The sequence below is a fragment of the Rhinopithecus roxellana genome, chromosome 17, assembly GCF_007565055.1.
Source record: "Rhinopithecus roxellana isolate Shanxi Qingling chromosome 17, ASM756505v1, whole genome shotgun sequence".
In the NCBI taxonomy this organism is placed as follows: Eukaryota; Metazoa; Chordata; class Mammalia; order Primates; family Cercopithecidae; genus Rhinopithecus; species Rhinopithecus roxellana.
In genome coordinates, this window is record NC_044565.1 from 23,577,776 (window position 1) to 23,600,183 (window position 22,408).

Below are 22,408 nucleotides of genomic sequence, written 5' to 3' on the forward strand. Positions count from 1 at the left end.
GGGCTGAGGCAGGAGAATTGCTTGAACCCAGGGGGCGGAGGTTGCCGTGAGGCTGCGCCATTGCACTCCAGCCTGGGCAACAAGAGAGAAACTTCGTCTCAAAAAAACAAAAAAAAAAAGAGAAGTGTTAAGAGAAGGAAAATGATTCTGAGTCTCTAGGGGTGGCAAATAAGCAATAGAAAAAGGCTCATTAATGAAGTTTGTCATGTAGATTCCTGGCTGATAAAGGTTTGTCAAAGACAAAATTACAACTAATTTAAAGAGCATAACTGGCTTTTATGCGATGGTAGAATTGCGCAACACCTCATTCTATAAAACAGAATGAGTGGAAGAGATTGACTTTCAGAAAGGGCCGAAGAAAGCAGAAACAGAAAAGTGAATTGGTTGTTTCGAGGTTACTTTCCTTGTAAAGTTTAAAGCAGAGGGTATTTCCTTATCATGCCACTTAAAACTGGTCTGTTTGGGAATCTGGCTATTGTTTTTCTTTCTCCTGATTTCTTTTTTTTTCTTTTTTTTTTTTTTTGAGACAGAGTCTCGCTCTGTCGCCCGGGCTGGAGTGCAGTGGCCGGATCTCAGCTCACTGCAAGCTCCGCCTCCCGGGTTTACGTCATTCTCCTGCCTCAGCCTCCGGAGTAGCTGGGACTACAGGCGCCCGCCACCTCGCCCGGCTAGTTTTTTGTATTTTTTTTAGTAGAGACGGGGTTTCACCGTGTTAGCCAGGATGGTTTCGATCTACTGACCTCGTGATCCGCCCGTCTCGGCCTCCCAAAGTGCTGGGATTACAGGCTTGAGCCACCGCGCCCGGCCTCTCCTGATTTCTTAGAAAGTCGGATTGACAACTTAGTTTTGACCTTGTGATGTGGAACATGTGTGACATGAGTGCCTCCATTTTGGCTTAGTCTGTTGGGCCTAGTCTGGTGCAGGAGCTCAGTCCAAACCAATGGCTTCCTATACATTTTATTTAACAGGTGTAAAATTGTCTTCAGTGATTAACCTTTGTCCTTCCAGGCAGTGCAGGAAGAGGGATACCTTTGCCTTTTAAAATTTTATGTCCTGCTTTTAGGCAAATGGGGGAAGGCGGAGAAATTTCTACGTATCTACATCTTCTCAATTGTCTTCGTATTGAAATAATCCTTAGGCTAAAGAGGCGTATTTTGGGGTGGCACATTCTGGTGTCCTTACAGGTACACTACTTTTATTCATGTCTGTTACTATTATTCCACCCCCTTCACCTTGGGCCACCCCATCTTCAGTCTCCCTCATTTTTCTTTTCAACTAGCACCATTTACCCATTCACTGCGTACCCGACAGTTCTCCCAACAGGGTGATCACTCAGTAAGTACTGTTTTCCCTTTGGTCTGTTTCTGGCAGCGATTAGCTGTGTGCATTCTTAGGAGCGACGGAGGGGATAGAAGAGGGCACTAGTGAAGAACTAGGGTGCTTCAGCCAAATAGGGAGGGAGGAGGAGAGCTGAGGCGAGCCTCAGCTTCTGCCTTCGACGTCTTCTGAAGGAGGGTGGGCTTCGAGGCGGCAGGGTGTGCTTAGGGGACTCAATAGCCCAGAGCAGGGAGCTCCTGCAGGAGGACTAAGGGGACTTGCAGGGCGAGGCGCCTGAGCGGGGTCGGGGCGGGGCTCGCAGGACCTGGGCGGGGCTCGCAGGGGCTGGGCGGCTTGGGGGCGGGGCTGGGCGGAGCGCGCAGCCGCGCAGCTGTGGGAGGACTGCGGGGTTCTCGGGGCTAGCTGCAGCGCTTATGGAGGCCATGGGGCGCGCCGTCGCGGAGCCAGTCTGGTTGCTGGGGTTGTGGCTGCTGCTGTGCAGCTGCGGATGCCACGATGGCGCCGAGCTGCGTGCCCCGCCAGATAAAATCGGTAGGCGAGAAGGTGGAGGCGCGGGAGGGAGCTTTAGCGCGCCCCGCGCCAGGCGGCCGCTGCGCAGTGCGCCCAGATCCCACAGCCGCGACGCAGGCCAGCGGTGCAGGCCGAGTCAGCCGCGCAGGTCGCGCTTTCCCCCATTCACATCTCAGGGCGGCTTTCGGCTCTGCTCGGAATAGGACTGTGCATTCCCGGGCGTGGAGAGGTGCCCACTTGAGGAATGGGAGAGGACGGGGACGGGCGGGAGGGCAGGCAGGCGCCTAGCGTACCTGTAGCTCCTGTCTCCTAGGCCTGGGGCTCCTTGGAGGCCTAGGTTCCTCTTTCTATCTTCCCTTTGAACACTGACGGTGAAGAGTCCAGTGTTCTGGCTCGACCTGGGGCGCTCGGCCAGATTGCAGGCTCACGCAGACAGCACAGGGAGGAGTGAAAACAAGCTGACCCTGTCTGCTTCCCTTGGGAGGCTGAACCCCCTTCCCCCAGCTCCGCTTTGCTGAGGTCGGCCTGCTCTCAGAGGCGCCTGGCTTGCGCAATTTCTCTGCCTAGGACTAACATAGCCACAGAAAGAATCTATATTCTCTTTCCAGTGTCAGGAGCCTTGGCTTTTTGCTTCCTGTCTCCCTCCCGCCCTCCTTTAAAGTTGTGTTCTTCGATATCATTAACTTCTCTACATTGAATTTAGATACAACAAAGCTAGGCATAAATGGCCGTCACTTTATTAAAAATACGTGCTGGAAAGGTCGACCTCTAATGTGCCCGTGAGTTGGGCAACAAGAAGGGTGTGCAGGCCCCTTGATTCCTCCATAAAGACCTGTGAGAATCTTTGAGCTTCTGGAAAAAAAATCGAATTAATGTCAATATGTTAATTAATCTACTGCTTTTGTCTGGGGGCAGTGTCTGTCCAGATTCAGGGAGTTAGACCTTTGCTGCAGGTGTCACTCTTCCTCCACCGAATTGTTGGTAATAGTTTTGAGTAACAACCTCCGCTATTCATGGTCTTTCAAAAACAAAAGAACTCACAGAGCTGGTAAAAGGGGAAAAAATAATCTTCTGTTTTTTTCCCTCATAGCGATTATTGGAGCCGGAATTGGTGGCACTTCAGCAGCCTATTACCTGCGGCAGAAATTTGGGAAAGATGTGAAGATAGACCTGTTTGAAAGAGAAGAGGTCGGGGGCCGCCTGGCTACCATGATGGTGCAGGGGCAAGAATATGAGGCAGGAGGTTCTGTCATCCATCCTTTAAATCTGCACATGAAGCGTTTTGTCAAAGACCTGGGTATGTAATTTTGGTCTTGGAGCTCACCAGATTACTGTATGACATCCCCGGATATTTTTATCAGATGGAGAACTGAAACTTCTGCCTTGTTAATTGCCTTACAGAGACGTTGGTAAAACTGTTTTCCTCAATTTCTCGTTAGTTGGTACTGCCTTAGTTAGGAGCAGTTCTGCTGTAATGGGACACTAGTTATCTGTATCACTAGTTATCTGGAATTACAGCCATGGGGTGGGGGTGGGAATGGCTGCCATTGTCTTTTTTTTTTTCTTTTGAGACGGAGTTTCGCTCTTGTCGCCCAGGCTGGAGTGCAATGGTGCGATCTCGGCTCACTGCAACCTCTGCCTCCCGGGTTCAAGTGATTCTCCTGCCTTAGCCTCCCCAGTAGCTGGGATTACAGGTGGCCGCCACCATGCCCGGCTAATTTTTGTATTTTCAGTAGAGATGGGGTTTCACCATGTTGGCCCGGCTGGTCTTGAACTCCTGACCTCAGGTGATCTGCCTGCCTTGGCCTCCCAAAGTGCTGGGATTATAGGGGTGAGCCCGGCTTCTGTTGTCTGTTCTTAAACTTCTTAAACTTGTGTTAAAGAATCAGAGAAGGTTTGGAGATAGTCACCTCATTGTGATCATTTTGCAGCTGAGTAAATGAGACCCAGAGTCTTGAAGTGTCTGGCTCAAAGTCACTCACATATGGCGATGGCCGGAGTCAGTGGCTCATGCCTGTAATCCCAGCACTTTGGGAGGCCGAGGCAGAGGATCGCTTGTGCCCAGGAGTTAGAAAGCAGTCTGGGCAACGTAGTGAGACCCTGTCTTTACTAAAAATAAAAAAATTAGCCTGGTGTGATGGCATAAACCTGTAGTCCCAGCTACTTGGGAGGCAGAGGCAGGAGGATCCTGTGAGCCTGGGAGATAGAAGCTGCAGTGAGCCTTGATTGTGCCACTGCACTCTAGCCTGGGCAACAAAGTGAGACCCTGTCAAAACAAACCACCACAAACAAAACAAACTCACTCACACAGCTGTGGATGCAGACATGTGCCTAGAACTTGGGACATGCAACTGCTGCCCTGACAGCAGAGGAGCTGGATAGGTCATGGGGAAAGTCTGACAGGCCACTGTAGGCCCTTTCGGCAGAGAGTATTTCATAACTTTGGCTTCCCTCCAGTTATCTGAAATATCCAGTTTTGCAAAATAGGATTCTCACAGGAATGGAAGTGCCTCTTTCCCCTCAGCTGCCTTCCACATCCTCTGGAGATGCTGCCTCTGCTTCCTCCACGAGGGCAAAGGTATACCCAGAACAAATTATGCCATGAAGATACATGTCTGACATCTTTGTTTTTAAATTGAATTCAGTTGCTACTCTGGCTTTTTTCCTTTGACTATCCAGTTTTTTTAGACTAAAAAATAGCCAGGTAAAAATATATCTACTTTTGATATATTAATATTTACATGATCATCTGACCCATCGCCTAGCACATCTGCTTTTGGACAGTGTAGTGAAAGTATAGTGTTTCACACTGTTCCAAAGATAGAGCTCCTTTATGTGTCTCCTGAGAACTGAGGGAAGCCCCAAATTCACTCAGATTACGTTCTTTCATTTGGTCAGCATAGACACCACTGACTTAGCTGTGCTTTATGTTTTTGCAGGTCTCTCTACTGTTCAGGCCTCTGGTGGCCTACTGGGGATATATAATGGAGAGGCTCTGGTATTTGAGGAGAGCAACTGGTTCATAATTAACGTGATTAAATTAGTTTGGCGCTATGGATTTCAGTCCCTCCGTATGCACATGTGGGTAGAGGACGTGTTAGACAAGTTCATGAGGTAATTTTTTTCCTTCCATTTAACCTAAGATCTTTTAATTTAGGTTAAATTAAACTTGATGAACGTCAGGAATTATAATTTCTTGTAAGCATTTGCTACCTCACTGCAAGGCCTGTTTATAACATTGTTAGGCAAAATGTTTTGTAGAAACCATGCAGACTATTTGCTTGGAAATTGAAAGGTTGGTTTATTTTTGCTTCCGAAGTGTATTTTGCAAATGTTTTTTTAGTGTTGCCAGATGCTGTTAGATGCCTTGAATTCTTATGACAGCTTACTCAGGTAGGTACTGTTTTTAGCTTCTTTAAACAGATGCAGAAGGTGGTGGTGCAGAGAGGTTTTAAGAGGCAAGTTCACCCACATAGTAAGTGGTATAGCTGGAGTTGCCACCCAGGCAGTCTGGCTTTAGAGTCTTCACTCTTAATCTCTATGCTGTGCTGGTCATTGTGTATATGAATGAGATAATGTGTGTAAGAGCTTGTAGAAAGGATCAGAAAACTTAAATGGGCTTTAATAGTGACATGTTTTCAGTGAACCAACAGCCTGAAGTAGAGTAAAAGTTCCATATTCCAAGAATTTACATTCTAGCACTGTTCTGGGTAGTAAGAATTCAGGTGCTTCCTTTTCGTCCTTATGCTTTTCTATATTTAAACTATTTTTTTATGTGTGTGAATATGCATCGCTTTGGTAATCAGGAAGAGTAACATAAAATAGCCAGTCTAATTTTGAAGGGTACAATCTGTTTTTTTTAAAGCTGTTGGCATGTGCTAGTTTTTGTTTTTTTTTGAGACAGAGTTTTGCTCTGTTTCCCGGGCTGGAGTGCAGTGGCGCCATCTTGGCTCACTGCAACCTCCGCCTCCCCGGTTCAAGTGATTCTCCTGCCTCAGACTCCACAGTAGCTGGGATTACAGGTGCCTGCCACTGCGCCTGGCTAATTTTTCATATTTTTAGTAGAGATGGGGTTTCACTGTGTTAGCCAGGATGGTCTCCATCTCCTGACCTCGTGATTCGCCCGCCTCAGCCTCCCAGTGTTGGGATTACAGGTGTGAGCCACTGTGCATGGCTGGCACATGCTAATTTTTATGCTGGTTTATAGTTGTAGATACTGGAGGCCAGTATCACGCCATTACACTCCAGCCTGGGTGACAGAGCAAGACTCCATCTTGAGGGAAAAAAAAAAAACAAAAAACAAAAACACCCAAAAACATATCATATGACCAGGTATTGAACAGGACAAATATGAGTTAAACAGGGCTGAGGCTGGTGGATCACCTGAGGTCAGGAGTTTGAGACCAGCCTTACCAACACAGTGAAACCCTGTCTCTACAAAAAATATAAAAAATTAGCCAGTGTGGTGGTGCATGCCTGTAATCCCAGCTACTTGTGAGCCTGAGGCAGGAGAATTGCTTGAACCCGGGAGGCAGAGGTTGCGGTTGCAGTGAGCCGAGATCGTGCCATTGCACTCTAACCCAGGGGACAGAGCCAGACTCTGTTTCAAAAAAAAAAAAAAAAAAAAAAAAAGAGTTAAGCAGGATATACCTGGTTTCTCTAACTTATGTTAGTTTGGGTTTTCTTTCTCAACATCATTGTTAGGTCAGTTCCTTAATTGCCTTACCCATGGGTACCTTAAGTCCAGCTACAGTGCATGTGGTTTTTAAATAGCCATTCATTCATTCACCCAATATTGAGTGCCTGTTAGGTGCCAGGCATTGTTCTATGTTGAGAATATAGGACCTACAACATGTCCTTGTCCTCAAAGAATATATATTCTAGTGGAGAGACAGGCAAGATACAACTAAGGAAACATATAGAATTTGCATAGAGACAGCCAGTCACTTTATAGAAGGTGGGTGGCATGGTACTGCATACTCAGCAGGCAGATCAAGTTCCGATGGCATCAGCCCTGCTTGTGTGTATCGTTTTTCTTTTCTTTCTTTCTTTTTTTTTTTTTGAGATGGAGTCTCACTTTGTTGCACAGGCTGGAGTGCAGTGGTGGGATCTCGGCTCACTGCAACCTCCGCCTCCCGGGTTCAAGTGATTCTCCTGCCTCAGCCTCCTGAGTAGCTGGGATTACAGGCGCATACCACCATGCCTGGCTAATTTTTTGTATTTTTAATAGAGATGGGGTTTCACAGTATTAGCCAGGCTGGTCTTGAACTCCTGACCTCATGATCCACCTGTCTCGGCTTCCCAAAGTGCTGGGATTGCAGGCGTGAGCCACCATGCTCGGCCCTCTTTTTTTTTTTTTTTTTTGACACAGGTTTCACTCTCACCCAGGCTGGAGTGCAGTAGTGTGATCATGGTCCACTGCAGCCTGGACTTCCTGGGCTCGGGTGATCCTTCTACCTTAGCCTCCATGTAGCTGGGACTGCAGGCACGTGCCACCAAATCTGGCTAATTTTTTGTATTTTTTTTGTAGAGAGGAAGTTTGGCCATGTTGCCCAGGCTGGTCTTGAATTCCTGGGCTCGAATGTTCCACTCATCTGGGCTTCCCAAAGTGTTGGGATTACGGGCGTGAGCTCCTGCTCCCAGCCTCGTTTTTCTTATCTGTGGCTTGCTTGACATGTACAGAATTGCCCTTTGAGAAATTAAGAAATTGCTTTTTTTTTTTTTTTTTTTGAGACGAGTTTCACTCTGCTGCCCAGGCTGGAGTACGATGGCGCAATCTCGGTTCACTGCAACCTCTGCCTCCCGGGTCCAAGTGATCCTCCTGCCTCAGCCTCCTGAGTAGCTGGGATTACAGGCATGTGTACCATACCCAGATAATTTTTGCATTTTTAGTAGAGATGGGGTTTTACCATGTTGGCCAGGCTGGTCTTGAACTCCTGGCCTCAATTGATCCACCCGCCTTGGTCTCCTAAAGTGCTGGGATTACAGGCGTGAGCCACCGCTGGGATTACAGGCGTGAGCCACCGCACCTGGCCTAAGAAATCACTTTTGTAGTGAATTCAAGGTATTACAAAACTGGGAAAAAGAACCAGTGGGGGGATATATCGGTTATACTGTTTTTGACTTTAAAAAACAATTTACGGGCAGGGCATGGTGGCTCACGTCTGTAATCCCAGCACTTTGGGAGGCCGAGGTGGGTAGATCACGAGGTCAGCAGTTTGAGACCAGCTTGGCCAACATGGTGAAACCCCATCTCTACTAAAAATACAAAAATTAGCAGGGCGTGGAGGTGCACACCTGTAATCCCAGCTACTTGGGAGGCTGAGGCAGGAGAATCGCTTGAACCCCGGAGGCAGAGTTTGCAGTGAGCTGAGATCTCATTGCACTCCAGCCTGGGTGACAGGGCGAGACTTGTCTCAAAAAAAAAAAAAAAAAAAAGACAATTTACAAATTTCATGGAATTAACCCCATTTTAAATATTTGATTATATGGCACTGACTTTTATGTTGCTAATATTGCATTATACGTTTCTGTTTATTTCAATAAATCAAGATTATGTAATCTTGTTTGATAATTTTATCAAATCCTATGAGATAGTTGGAGAGGTTGTTGCTATTCAGCCAATATGTACCTAGTTGTTAAAAGTAGTGAAATATGGGCAAGTGCTGTGGCTCATGCCTGTAATCCCAGCACTTTTGAAGGCTGAAGTGGGAGGATCACTTGAGGCCAGGAGTTGGATACCAGCCTGGGCAACATGGCCAAACCTTGTCTCTACAAAAAAATAAAAAAAAATTAGTCAAGTGTGGTGGCACGTGCTTGTGGTCCCAGCTACCTGGAAGGCTATGGTGGGAGGATCACTTGAGACTGGGAGGTTGAGGCTGCCGTGAGCTATGATCATGCCACGGCACTCTAACCTGGATGACAGAGTGAGACTCCATCTGAAAAAAAACACAAAAAACAGGCTGGGCATGGTGGCTCATACTTGTAATCCCAGCACTTTGGGAGGCCGAGGTGGGTCAATCACCTGAGGTCGGGAGTTCGAGACCAGCTTGGCCAACATGGTGAAACCCCGTCTCTACTGAAAATACAAAAAATTAGCCGAGTGTGGTGGCGGGCGCCTGTAATCCCAGCTATTTGGGAGGCTGAGTCAGGAGAATCACTAGAACCCAAGAGGTGGAGGTTGCAGGGAGCTGAGAATGTGCCATTGCACTCCAGCCTGGGCAACAAGAGTGAAACTCTGTCTCAAAAACAAAAAACAAACAAACAAAAAAACCCCACAGAAAACAAACATAAACAAACATAAAAAAATTAGCTGGGCATGGTGCTGTACCTGTGGTTCCAGCTACTCAGGAAGCTGAGGTGGGAGGATTGCTTGAGCTTAGGAGTTCGAGGTTATAGTGAACTACGATTGTGCCACTGTACTCTAGCCTGGGCAACAGAGCGAGACCCTGTCTCTAAAAAAGAAAAATCAAATAAAAAACAGTAGTGAAATACTGCTGGAGTGGTGAAACTGTTGCTTCCTTTAGTGGGGAGGCATCTCCCCTACCCAAAGAACCCTCTTTCCTTCCCTCAGCAGGAAGCCTTGGTTTAGTTCCACTTCCACAGCCAGTGTGCTTTCTGTTTCATGTGTACCACTTAAATATTTTTAATATCACCCCATGTTAGAAATACTCTGGAATGTCACAAAAACCAGGATTAGAAGTCACAGAGCTTACCAAAGAGGAACTTGGAACCAGTTACCCTCCATTTCAATTAAAACAGTAGTTCTCAGCTGGGCGCAGTGGCTCACGCTTGTAATTCCAGCACTTTGGGAGGCTGAGGTGGGTGGACCACTTGAGGTCAGGAGTTTGAGACCAGCCTGGCCAACTTGGTGAAACCCCATCTCCTGGGCTCAGGTGATCCTTATATATATATGAGAGTACAGTTAGTACTCTCAAAAGTAGCTTGTGTGATCTTCTGCAGAAACCTTCAGGGGGTTTGTTGACCAGCCTTGTGGAGTCACATTTTCATTTTGCACCTCCATTTCAAAGTATACACAGGGTGGAAAAAGACCTATGTAACAGTAGTAAACCATGACACTCAAAAGAGGGCTCAAGCTTGTGGTAGGCGATACTCGAAAATAATGCATTCATTCATTCTCTGCTGTTGGAGGTACTTGGGTGGAAATCCTGCAGCCCCTGACATTGGCACTAGCTAGCTTAATTTCCAGTTCTGCACATACATTTATGTAGTTGCTCTGGTTGGATGCCATTCTTACTAATTTTTTTTTTTTTGAGACCAAGTCTTGCTCTGTCACCCAGGCTGGAGTACAGTGGTGCAATCACAGCTCACTGCAGCTTTGACTTCCTGGTCTCAAGTCATCTTCCAGCCTCAGCTGGTACTATAGGCATGTGCCATCAGTGCTTGGCTAATTTTTTAAATTTTTGTAGAGACAGGGTGTTGCCATGTTGCCCAAGCTGATCTTGAACTCCTGGGCTCAAGTGATCCTCCCACCTTGGCCTCCCAAAGTGTTAGGATTACAGGTGTGAGCCACCGTGCTCAGCCGGATGCCATTCTTTACTCCCGAGTCCAACCTCTTATCTCATTTTTCAACAAGGCATTTCCTTAATACTTCAACATTCATCTTTCTTTTCAAACATCCCTTATTATATGGTGCATAGCATGTACTTGTGTTCTATACTATGCACAGTAACTAGAATGTAGTAGATGTTTACTCAGGTGTTTGTGGAATTGAAATCTCTGGTCCACTGATGGCTTCCTGTTGAGATATCTTGGCTTGTAGACTAGGTTAAAGCTTATTCTTCTCTCTCAGGTTAGTGCATTTCTGGGGACTTGTAAGATCCTTAACACTTCTTGATCTGAGACTGGTAGGACTTACAGGGAAAGGCTTTATAAACACCCTTTCTTCCTTCCAGTTACTCCTACCAGATTTTTGAGTCAGTTTTTGTTCTTTCATTTCCCAAACCCACTCTATCTTGAATTCTATCAGCCTTTAAAATATGTCCAGAATTCCACTACTTCTCTCCAGGATTACTGCTACCACTTTGTTCCAAGTCACCACCACTGTTTCTTGTCTGGATTGCTAGAGTAGCCTTCTGTTATAGGCTGAATAATCCTCTCCCCTGCCCCCTGCCACAAGATGTCTATGTCTTAATCCCTGGAACCTGTGAATGTGTTACCTTTTGAGGTAAAAGAGACTTTGCAGATATGGTTAAGGATGGGTAGATTACTCTGGATTATCCAGGAGGGCCCAATATAATCACAAGGGTCCTTAGAGAGGCAGGAGGAGGATCAGGGTGGGTAGTAGGAGATGTGATGATGGAAGGAAGAGATCGGAGTGATGCTAGGAAGGGGTGTGCATCCACGAACCAAGGAATGCAGGTGGCCTGTAGAGGCTGGAAAAGACAAACAGTCTTCCCTCAGAGCTTCTAGAAGGAACCAGCCTTGTGCACACCTTGATTTTAGCCTAGAGAGACTGACTTTGGTCTTCTAACTTACAGAACCGTAAGATTATAAATTTGTGTTGTTTTAAGCCACTAAGTTTGTGGTAATTTGTTACAGCAGCAGTGGAAAACCAATACACCTCCTAAATCATCTGCCATTACTGTTATATTGCTACCATTTGTTCTCGGGTTAGCAGCCAAAGTAGTTCTTTAAAATCTAAGGCTCATTACATCACTCCACTGCTCAGAAACCTTCAGTGGCTCTCTATTTCATTGATAGAGATTTATAGCCAAAATCTGTTTTGTGACTGAGAAGGATTCTGTACTCCCGTCCCTTATTTTTAAATTTATTTTCCCCAAATTTCATAGGTTGAAACACTAGCCATCCAGTACTCAGAATGTGACTGCATATGTAGATAGGGCCTTTAAATATGTGATTGAGTTAAAATGAGGTCATTAGGGTAGACCCTAAAACAATTTGATGGGTGTCCTTAAGATTAGGACACAGAAGGGAGGCCAAGGTGGGCGAATCACCTGAGGTTGTGAGTTCGAGACCAGCCTGACCAATATGGCAAAACCCCTTCTCTACTAAAAATACAAAAAATTAGCTGGGTGTGGTGGGGCATGCTTGTAATCCCAGCTACTCAGGAAGGCTGAGGCAAGATAATCACTTGAACCTGGGAGGTGGAGGTTGCAGTGAGCCAGGATTGCGCCATTGCACTCCAGCCTGGGCAACAAGAGTGAAACTCTGTCCCAAAAAATAAAAAAAGATTAGGACACAGAAGAAACATACAAAGACCATGTGAGGACACAGCAAGAAGGTGGCCATCTGCAAGCCAAGGAAATAGGCCTCAGAAGAAACTGAACGTACTCACACCTTGATCTTGGAATTTTGGCCTACAGAACTGTAAGAAATAAAGCTTCTTTTGTTTAAGCCATCCAGTCTCTGGTACTGTGTTATGGCAGTCCTGGCGAACTAATACACTGTTGTCATTTCAGTAACTGTCCATTATTGAAAATGGGATATTGAAGTCTCCATTATTGTTGAATTATGTATTTCAGTTCTGTCAAGATCATTTGATCATATTCATGAAGGTTTATTTCTGGGTTTTCTTATTTGTTCCAACGATCTGTATGTCTGTTATTTTTTTATTTCCAGATGGGGTTTTACTCTGTTGCCCAGGCTGGAGTGCAGTACATTTACAGCAACTTCTGGCTCCTGGGCTCAAGCAGTTCTCCAACCTCAGGCCCCCTGAGTGGCTGGGACTGCAGATGTGCATTACCATGCCCAGCTAATTTTTTTTTTGTTTTTGTTTTTTTTTTTGAGACGGAGTCTCGCTCTGTCGCCCAGGCTGGAGTGCAATGGCACTATATTGGCTCACTGCAACCTCTGCCTCCTGGGTTCAAGCAATTCTTGTGCCTCAGCCTCCTGTGTAGCTGGGACTACAGGCATGCACCACCACACCTGGCTAATTTTTTGTGTTTTTAGTAGAGATGGGTTTTCGCCATGATGGCCAGGCTGGTCTCGAACTCCTGACCTCAAGTGATCCTCCAGCCTGTGCCTCCCAGTGTGCTGGGATTACAGGTGGGGAGCCACTGCACCTGGCCTTTTTTTAAAAGTTTTTTTCGTCAGCCTCTTTTAGCCTCAATTGATATCATAGCCTCCGGCGTCTGTGATGTTAAACAATTGTCACAGATTTTTTTTTTTTTTTTTTGACACATGGACACGTGCCCTCAGGATGGGGTTGTTGCATAGAGTGAACTCTGAATCAGGTCGAATAAAGACAAGCCCTCAGGATAGAGCTTTTTGGGAGCTGCCAGATAGGTCAAATATTGACAGTTCTCTGAGGATAGTGCTTTTTGGGAGCTACAAACTTGTTGAGTTCTTTCCAGTGGCTTCTAGCTTGCTGGTTTCACATTGCAGTTGAAAGTGTGCTGGTTTTATTTTTTATTTTATTTTTTTTTCCTCTCTCTCTCTTTCTCTTTCTTTCGACGGAGTCTCCCTCTTGTCGCCCAGGCTGGAGTGCAATGGCGCGATCTTGGCTCGCTGCAACCTCCATCTCCTGGGTTCAAGCGATTCTCCTGCCTCAGCCTCCTGAATAGCTGGGATTACAGGAGTGTACCACCACACCTGGCTGATTTTTTATATTTTTGGTGCAGATGGTGTTTCACCATGTTGGGCAGGCTGGTCTCGAACTCCTGACCTCAAGTGATCCACCTGCCTCAGCCTCCCAAAGTGCTGGGATTACAGGCGTGAGCCACCATGCCTGGCCAGACATTTTTCTTAAATAAATACTCCTTGGACTTGGAAAGGCTTTGGTTTATCTGCAGTGCTTTGAAAGAGTCAATGTTGATCATTTTTGGCAGTATTCTCATAGCTTTTATGGAGGAGCAGATTTCCAGAGGTCCTTCCTCTGCCATTCTGGAAGTTTCCTCTCCCCAGTAACATTTCTGGCTGTACCACCCACTGTTCTCCCAGATCACTCTGCTTCAGCTGCTCTTGCTTCATTATTTCTTGAATGTGCCAGGCAAGCCTCTGTCATGTGACCTTTGCATTGCTTTTACCACTACCTGAAATATTTTCCCCCAGGTGTTTGCCTGGTTTGCATCCTCATCTCCTTCAGGTCTTTGCTCTATATCACCTTCTCAGTGAGGCTTTTACTGACCACTCTTGTTTTTGGACTGTCTTATTTAGAATTTCAACCCTTCTACCCCCATGCATTTCTAGTCTTCCTTTCAGACCTATTTTCTCCTTTTTTTTTTTTTTCCTTTGAGACGGAGTCTCTCTCTGTTGCCCAGGCTGGAGTGCAGTGGCACGATCTCGGCTCACTGCATCTTCCGCTTCCCGGGTTCAAGCGATTCTCATGCCTCAGTCTCCTGAGTAGCTAGGATTACAGGTGTGCACCACCATGCCAGGCTAATTTTTTTGTATTTTTAGTAGAGATGGGGTTTCACCATGTTGGCCAGGCTGGTCTTGAACTCCTGACCTCCAGGTGATCCACCTGCCTCAGCCTCCCATAGTGCTGGGGTTACAGGCGTCATCCACTGTGTCTGGCCTTATTTTTCTCCTTAACACTTCCATCCTCCAACCTGTTAACTGTTTCTCCAACTAGAACCTAAGATGCATGAGGGCAGGATTTTTTTTTTCTCATGTTGGCCTCTGTATCCTCAGTACCTAGAATAGTGCCTGAGAGTTGATGCTCCACAACATTTATTGAATGAATAAATGAATGAATGAATGAATGAATAAATAAATAAATATCAGGGGTTATACAAGTGTAATCTGAAATGAAAAAAAGCTGTTTCAGCAAACAGACTAGCAGAAACTACAAGATTTTATATATAATATATAAAACATATATAATATATATAAAATATAAAATATATAAAAATGTATAATATATAAAATAAAATATATAAATATATTTATATATTATATGATATATATTATATATGATATATATGATATATAATATATATGTAATGTTATAACATAAAACATATATTCTATATATAAAATATATATATTTATATATATATATTTTTTGAGGCAAGAGTTTTGCTCTTGTCGCCCAGGCTGGAGTGCAATAGTGCGATCTCGACTCACTGCAACCTCCATCTCCCAGGTTCAAGCAATTCTCCTCCCTCAGCCTGCTGAGTAGCTGGGATTACAGGCATGCGCCACCATGCCCGGCTAATTTTGTATTTTTAATAGAGACAGGGTTTCTCCATGTTGGTCAGGCTGGTCTCGAACTCCCGACCTCAGGTGATCCACCTGCCTTCACCTCCCAAAGTGCTGGGATTACAGGCATGAGCCACTGTGCCTGGCCCCAGTTATATATTTTTAACAATTATTATTATTTTTTGTTTTTGTTTTTGTTTTTTTAAGACAAGGTCTCACTCTGTTGCCCAGGCTGGATGGAGTGCAGTGGCGTGATCACAGCTCACTGCAGCCTCAACCACGAGGGCTGAAGTGATCCTCGTGCCTCAGCTTCCTGAGTAGCTGGGACTGCAGGCATGCCTCACCATGCCTGGGTAATTTTTAATTTTTAATACATATATTTTTTTGAGACGGAGTTTCACTCTGTCATCCAGGCTAGAGTGCAGTGGCATGATCTCAGCTCACTGCAACCTCTGCCTGCCAGGTTCAAGCGATTCTCCTGCCTCAGCCTCCCAAGTAGCTGGTATTACAGGCATGTGCCACCATGCCCAGCTAATTTTGGTATTTTTAGTAGAGATGGGGTTTTGCTGTGTTGGCCAGGCTGGTCTCAAACTGCTGACCTCAAGCGATCTGCCCACCTCAGCCTCCCAAAATGCTGGGATTACAGGCGTGAACCACTGTGCCTGGCTAATTTTTATATTTTGTGTATAGTCTTGAACTCCTGGCCTCAAGGTATCCTCCTGTCTTACTCTGTCACCCAGGCTGAAGTGTGTTGGCTCGCTGTTCACAGGTGCAACCATAATGTACTACAGCCTTGTGCCCCTGGGCTTAAGTGATCCTCCCACCTCACCCTCTTGAGTAGCCGTGACTACAGGTACATGCTACCTCACCTGGGTGCTGTTTTTTAGTAGTATTTATTCTATTTTTTCATTTATTGTTATTATTTTTTTGAGATGGAGTCTTGCTGTGTCACCCACGGTGGAGTGCAGTGGTGTGATCTTGAGTCACTGCAACCTCTGTCTCCTGGGTCAAGCAATTCTCATGCCTCAGCCTCCTGAGTAGCTGGGATTACAGTCATGCACCACCACGCCTGGATAATTTTTGCATTTTTAGTAGAGATGGGGTTTCACCATGTCGGCTAGGCGGTCTCCAACTACTGACCTCAAGTGATGCCGCCCCACTTTGCCTCCCAAAGTTTTAGGATTACAGGCATGAGCCACCACACCCAGCAGTGTATTTATTCAAATGCAGTTAGTTGTATCATGAAACAATTAGAGTGCTCTCTGTTTATATTGTGTATATAGTTTCATCTCACCCCCCTCTAAGGAGACTTGCTTGAGTGAGGTTGCAGCTCTGGCAGGAGCAGGTGGGGAATATGTTTCTTATAGCATCATTAGTAGCTTATTTAATTGACTGCTGTTTTCTCATTGTTGACCATTAGCCAAAGATCACTCTTCTTTGGATATGAGATATCCAGGCTATTATTTTTCTGAAGAATTCAGTGTTTCCATCCTACTTTTTCCAGTCTCCTAAAGACTGGGACCCAAATGCTGTGGTTAGAAGGTGTTATTTTAGTTTCTCAGTTTTGGCATAGATACCTAATCAATTTTTCCAATAAAAATGTATTTAACATTTTTACACTTATACTGCTTTTAGTATGCTTTTAGTAGGTAATACTGAAATGGTTATAATACTGTCCCTTGTTCTGTAAAAAAAATATAGTTCATTTTGAGAGAAGAACCTTGATGTGAAAGTTTCCCTCCCATGATAGTGATAGGGATCTTTCCTTGGCTCTTAATTTCTTATTTTCTTATACTTATCTCTGCATGTGCCTTATTACTTATCCCTAACTGTAAGCCCCTTAAGGGAATAAGAGATAAGCCCCTTATTACTTATCCCAAATTTAAGCCCATTTTCTGTCTTTGTACCATTTGCAATGTGAAAAATTGTGTTGGAATTACTGAATGTACTAATTTATGTGAATGTTGTTTTAAATCCATAAAATGGAGAGAAATATTGGGTGATATTTTTCTTTTTGTTTTTGGTCAAGTGATCTTTTCTAAAAAATAAATAATAGAAAGCATCTACTTGTTGAATGAGTGGCACTGGTGCTGTTTTAAGAGGCTTTTAGAGATGATATAACTGTGGACTGGGAAGCTGAGCAAGACTTTTCAGAGAATGTGGGATTCACATTCTGTTAAGGAAGAACAGATGTTCCATGGTTAGGAATGGGAAGTGTATTCAGGTTGGAGAGAAGAGCTTGTGCACTGGTGGGGATACAACATGTAAGGATATTTAGAGACCAGTGAATGGGTCACATGTGCTCCAGTGGAGACTGTGCATGTGTGGGTGACTGAGAGCAGAGCTGTGCAAGGGCAAGAGAGCAGGGCAAGTTGTGATTGAGCCTTATACTTGCCATGTGACCTTTAGACAAAGTCTTTTACTTCTTTTTTTTTTTTTTTTGAGATGGAGTCTTGCTCTGTCACCCGGGCTGGAATGCAGTGGTGTCATCTTGGCTCACTGCAACCTCTGCCTCCCGGGTTCAAGCGATTCTCCTGCCTCAGCCTCCTGAATAGCTGTGATTACAGGTGTGCGCCACCACGCCCAGCTAATTTTTGCAGTTTTAGTAGAGATGGGGTTTCACCATGTTGGTCAGGCTGGCCTCGAACTCCTGACCTAGTGATCTGCCTGCCTCGGCCTCCCAAAGTGCTGGGATTACAAGCATGAGCCACCGCGCCTGGCCTTACTTCTACTTTTTATTTTTCCTTTTTCTTCTTTCTTTCTTCCTTAGTCTTTTCTTTTTTTTTCTTTTCTTTCTTTTTTTTTTTTTTAAGAGACAGTCTCACTGTCTGGCCCAGGCTGGTGTGCAGCAGCATGATCACAGTTCACTGCAGCCTTGAACTCCGGGGCTCAAGCAGTCCTCCTGCCTCAGCCTACCCAGTAGCTGGGACCACAGGCACACACCACTATGCCCGGTTAATTTTTGTACTTTTAGTAAAGATGGGGTTTTGCCATGTTGGCCAGGCTGGTCTTGAACTCCTGACCTCAGGTGATCCGCCCACCTCTCCCTCCCAAAGTGTGGGGATTACAGGCATGAGCCACTGCACTCAGATGTCAGTTTGATCTTATGACGCCATTTCCCTTCTTTATACATCCCCTTCCCCACATCTTGTTTGGTATTTAATGGAAATTTCTCTTTTTCTAAAAAAGGATCTACCGCTACCAATCTCATGACTATGCCTTCAGTAGTGTTGAAAAATTACTTCATGCTCTAGGAGGAGATGACTTCCTTGGACTGCTTAATCGAACACTTCTTGAAACCTTGCAAAAGGCCGGCTTCTCTGAGAAATTCCTCAATGAAATGATTGCTCCTGTTATGAGGGTCAATTATGGCCAAAGCACGGACATCAATGCCTTTGTGGGTAAGCCAGGGCTTGGAACAGTGGTGGACATGAGTTCACAAAGGGGCTTACTTGATGCTATGGTGGTTCCAGACTTTACGCCATGGATCGGAGGCTACTTTTCTCTGTGAACCTCAGACATTGTTGGCAAAATTGTGCTTATATAGACGTTGATTTTTAGGGGCAGAGGGTCTTTAGCTTTCATTAGTTCAGTGATTCTTCATTGGGGGAGATTTTGCTCCCAGGGGCCATTTAGCAATGTCTAGAGACATTTAGAGTAGAACATGTAATTGGGAAGGGAGAGTGGGTAGAGAGCCTCTTAAAAGTCAGAATTAAAACACATTTTTTCTTCCTGTTGACAGGGGCAGTGTCACTGTCCTGTTCTGATTCTGGCCTTTGGGCAGTAGAAGGTGGCAATAAACTTGTTTGCTCAGGGCTCCTGCAGGCATCCAAAAGCAATCTTATATCTGGCTCAGTAATGTACATAGAGGAGAAAACAAAGACCAAGCACACAGGTAAGCTTGAATTTCTGTCTTATTGTTCCTGATTTCCCCTGCAGAAAATGATTGCTGTCTTCTGTCATCTCTTACTCAGTTCTAAAATGATGAAACTTAAAATTGTATATATTGTGCCATATAGAAATATTCCCCAATGGGCTGGGCACAGTGGCTCACGCCTGTAATCCCTGTACTTTGGGAGGCCAAGGAGGATGGATCACCTGAGGTCAGGAGTTCGAGACTAGCCTGGCCAACATGGTTAAACCCTGTCTCTACTAAAAATACAAAAAATTAGCTGGGCTTGGTGGTGGGCGCCTGTAATCCCGCTACTCGGGAGGCTGAGGCAGGAGAATCACATGAACCCGGGAGGCAGAGGTTGCAGTGGGCCAAGATCACACCACTGCAGTCTAGCCTGGGTGACAGAGCGAGACTCCATCTAAAAAGAAAAAAAAAAAAAAAAGAAATATTCCCCAATGTAGTTAAGTGCAGTGGCGTGACTCCTTGGATTTGAAAAATAATCTAATCTTCAAAAGTAAAAATTCTGTATTTTGTACTTATTGACATTCTGAGTAAGAAATTGGCCTCAATGTAATAAAAATGCAAGGGACAGCTATCTTAAGGGATATAACTTCTTCAATTCTTTAGAATTATAGAGAAATTATGAAGAAGGTATAGAATTATTTTTAGAAAATATGTTAAAAACACTGAACAAATAAATGCCTTATTTCCTCTAGGAAATCCAACAAAGATGTATGAAGTGGTCTACCAAATTGGAACTGAGACTCATTCAGACTTCTATGACATCGTCTTGGTGGCCACTCCATTGAATCGAAAAATGTCTAACATTACTTTTCTCAACTTTGACCCTCCAATTGAGGAATTCCATCAATATTACCAACATATAGTGACAACTTTAGTTAAGGGGGAATTGAATACATCTATCTTTAGCTCTAGACCCATAGATAAATTTGGCCTTAGTACAGTTTTAACCACTGATAATTCAGATTTGTTCATTAACAGTATTGGGATTGTGTCCTCTGTGAGAGAAAAGGAATATCCTGAGCCATCAACAGATGGAACATATGTTTGGAAGATCTTTTCCCAAGAAACTCTAACTAAAGCACAAATTTTAAAGCTCTTTCTGTCCTATGATTATGCTGTGAAGAAGCCATGGCTTGCATATCCTCACTATAAGCCCCCAGAGAAATGCCCCTCTATCATTCTCCATGATCGACTTTATTACCTCAGTGGCATAGAGTGTGCAGCAAGTGCCATGGAGATGAGTGCCATTGCAGCTCACAATGCTGCACTTCTTGCCTATCACCGCTGGAATGGGCACACAGACATGATTGACCAGGATGGCTTATATGAGAAACTGAAAACTGAGCTATGAAGTGACACACTCTTTTTTCCCCTCCTAGTTCCAAATGACTATCAGTGGCAAAAAAAGAATAAAATCTGAGCAGAGATGATTTTGAACCAGATAATTTGCCATTATCATTGTTTAATAAAAGTAATCCCTGCTGGTCATAGGAAAACACACAGTTCTCATTAAGTGTGAAGGTATAGCTATTGCACTTATGCCATCTCAAAGTATTCTTTTACTATCCATTAGGAGTTTTTCTTAAACTTGTCTGATAATAAGAATCACCTGGAGTTAGGAGGTGGCGGTTGCAGTGAGCTGATTGCGCCATTGCACTCCAGCATGAGCAACAAGAGCAAAACTCCATCTCAAAAAAAAAGTAAATAAAAATAATCACCTGAAGTTTGTTAAACCATATGGATTCTTAAGCTCCTCTCTTGAAGATTCTGATTCAGTAGGTCTGGGGTGGGGCCCTGGATTTTGATCAAAATTGTAGAACATTTTAAGGTGAGTACCTGAGGGAGAACTTAAAGACGTCTTAGTTGGGGAGTAGTCCTTTTGAACTTTACAGCTAGATGTAATCTTCAGTCAGATAAAATTTATGGGAGCTGGTGTCTTATGCCTGACTCAGTAATTTCATACCTGTTTGAAGTATATGTGCCCATGCCTAAAGCCTTGACTTTCAGAATGTTGTCTTTTGATTCTTCTGTCTTGATTTGATTAGGGGTGAAATTTAGAAGTCTTAGTAATGTAACTTGAAGATGTTAAACAAAAATCTCAAGTAAAATGAAAAACAAATATGGGCTACTGAATTAAGAAACTGGCATTCTATTATTAAATCCTCATTTCAGGAGCTTTTAAAAATACGGAGAGACCCCCGTAACCAGAGATTCAGATTCAAAGATTGAGGATAGGACCTTAGCATTGTAGCTTTTTAAAGTTTCTAATGTGCACCCAGGGTTGAGAATCATAAATGTGGGTGTGAAAATGCCTACAAAGGGGTTTTAGTGCCTTAGAAGTCCTAAGAAACCCAATCTGTATCAAAGCAGATCCATTTTGCAAGGATCTTTCTCTTACAACTTTAGAAGTAATCTTGATAAGAAGCACAGACAGCCTAACAGTTGGCGCTAGAACAGAATACTTGGAATGACACCAGAGTTAACCAAGTCCAGCATATGTCCAAAGAGTTAAGTGTTTCAGTTACTGTAGCATTCTGGGTGAGAAATTGGTTGCTGAAATCTTAAGACAGTGGCTCTCAACCTTGGCTGCACATTGGAATCACCTGTAGGGTTTTTTTTTTTTTTTTTTGAGACGGAGTCTTGCTCTGCCGCCCAGGCTGGAGTGCAGTGGCCGGCTCTCAGCTCACTGCAAGCTCCGCCTCCCGGGTTCACGCCATTCTCCTGCCTCAGCCTCCCGAGTAGCTGGGACTACAGGCGCCCGCCTCGTCGCCCGGCTAGTTTTTTGTATTTTTTAGTAGAGACGGGGTTTCACCGTATTAGCCAGGATGGTCTCGATCTCTTGACCTCATGATCCGCCCGGCTCGGCCTCCCAAAGTGCTGGGATTACAGGCTTGAGCCACCGCGCCCGGCCACCTGTAGGGTTTTAAAGCATCCAAATGGTAACTAACATGCAGCCAAACTTGAGAACTAGTTCTGCATCTACTGTACAAAGATCATGATTAACTGTCAAGACACTGGTAGAACAGAACAAGCAAAAGATTAAGAATTCAAAAGTAAATGCAACCAATTTAACGTGTACTGTTATTAAAAAAAATAAAAGGCTTAGACCAGCCTGGGCAACATGGTGAAACCCCATCTCTACAAAAAATTTTCAAAAAGTTAGCCAGGCATAGTAATGCACGCCTGTGGTCCTAGCTGCTCAGGAGGCTGAGGTGGGAGGATCACTTGAGCATTGGAGGTTGAGGCTGCAGTGAGTCATGATCATGCCACTGTACTCCAGCCTGGGCAACAGAGACCATCTAAAAAAAAAAAATCCCTCTATTGAATAGAAAAAAAAAAAAAGTCCTTCATAAAATCATGGCATTAACTACTTTAGCAAAATAGTGTTAACTTTGGTTCTGAGTAAAAGTGACTTCTTCCCTACCACAGTTGTGAATGTTAATATGCTGACAAAACTGCCAAGATATATGTGATAGGGGATTAAACTCATGGTTTGTCAAAAGGGTGTTTTTTTCT

General features: G+C 44.5%; 1 protein-coding gene across 1 annotated transcript; it reads left to right on the top strand.

Annotated features, from left to right (window-relative positions):
- The first annotated feature begins 1,685 nt into the window (after window positions 1–1,685).
- On the top strand, window positions 1,686–20,627 carry PCYOX1 (prenylcysteine oxidase 1). Its single transcript, XM_010361896.2, has 6 exons — window positions 1,686–1,869; window positions 2,939–3,145; window positions 4,788–4,962; window positions 18,163–18,374; window positions 18,716–18,868; window positions 19,585–20,627. The coding sequence occupies exons 1-6, from the start codon at window positions 1,752–1,754 to the stop codon at window positions 20,241–20,243; spliced, it is 1,524 nt and encodes a 507-aa protein (XP_010360198.1). The 5' UTR covers window positions 1,686–1,751; the 3' UTR covers window positions 20,244–20,627.
- Window positions 20,628–22,408: the final 1,781 nt, after the last annotated feature.

Bases quoted from the DNA above. Each gene is read 5' to 3' on its own strand.
- PCYOX1 (XM_010361896.2), top strand. From the start codon at position 1,752: ATGGAGGCCATGGGGCGCGCCGTCGCGGAGCCAGTCTGGTTGCTGGGG. The intron at 3,146-4,787 runs GTATGTAATTTT...ATGTTTTTGCAG, and splicing joins GCGTTTTGTCAAAGACCTGG to GTCTCTCTACTGTTCAGGCC. The intron at 18,869-19,584 runs GTAAGCTTGAAT...TATTTCCTCTAG, and splicing joins AACAAAGACCAAGCACACAG to GAAATCCAACAAAGATGTAT.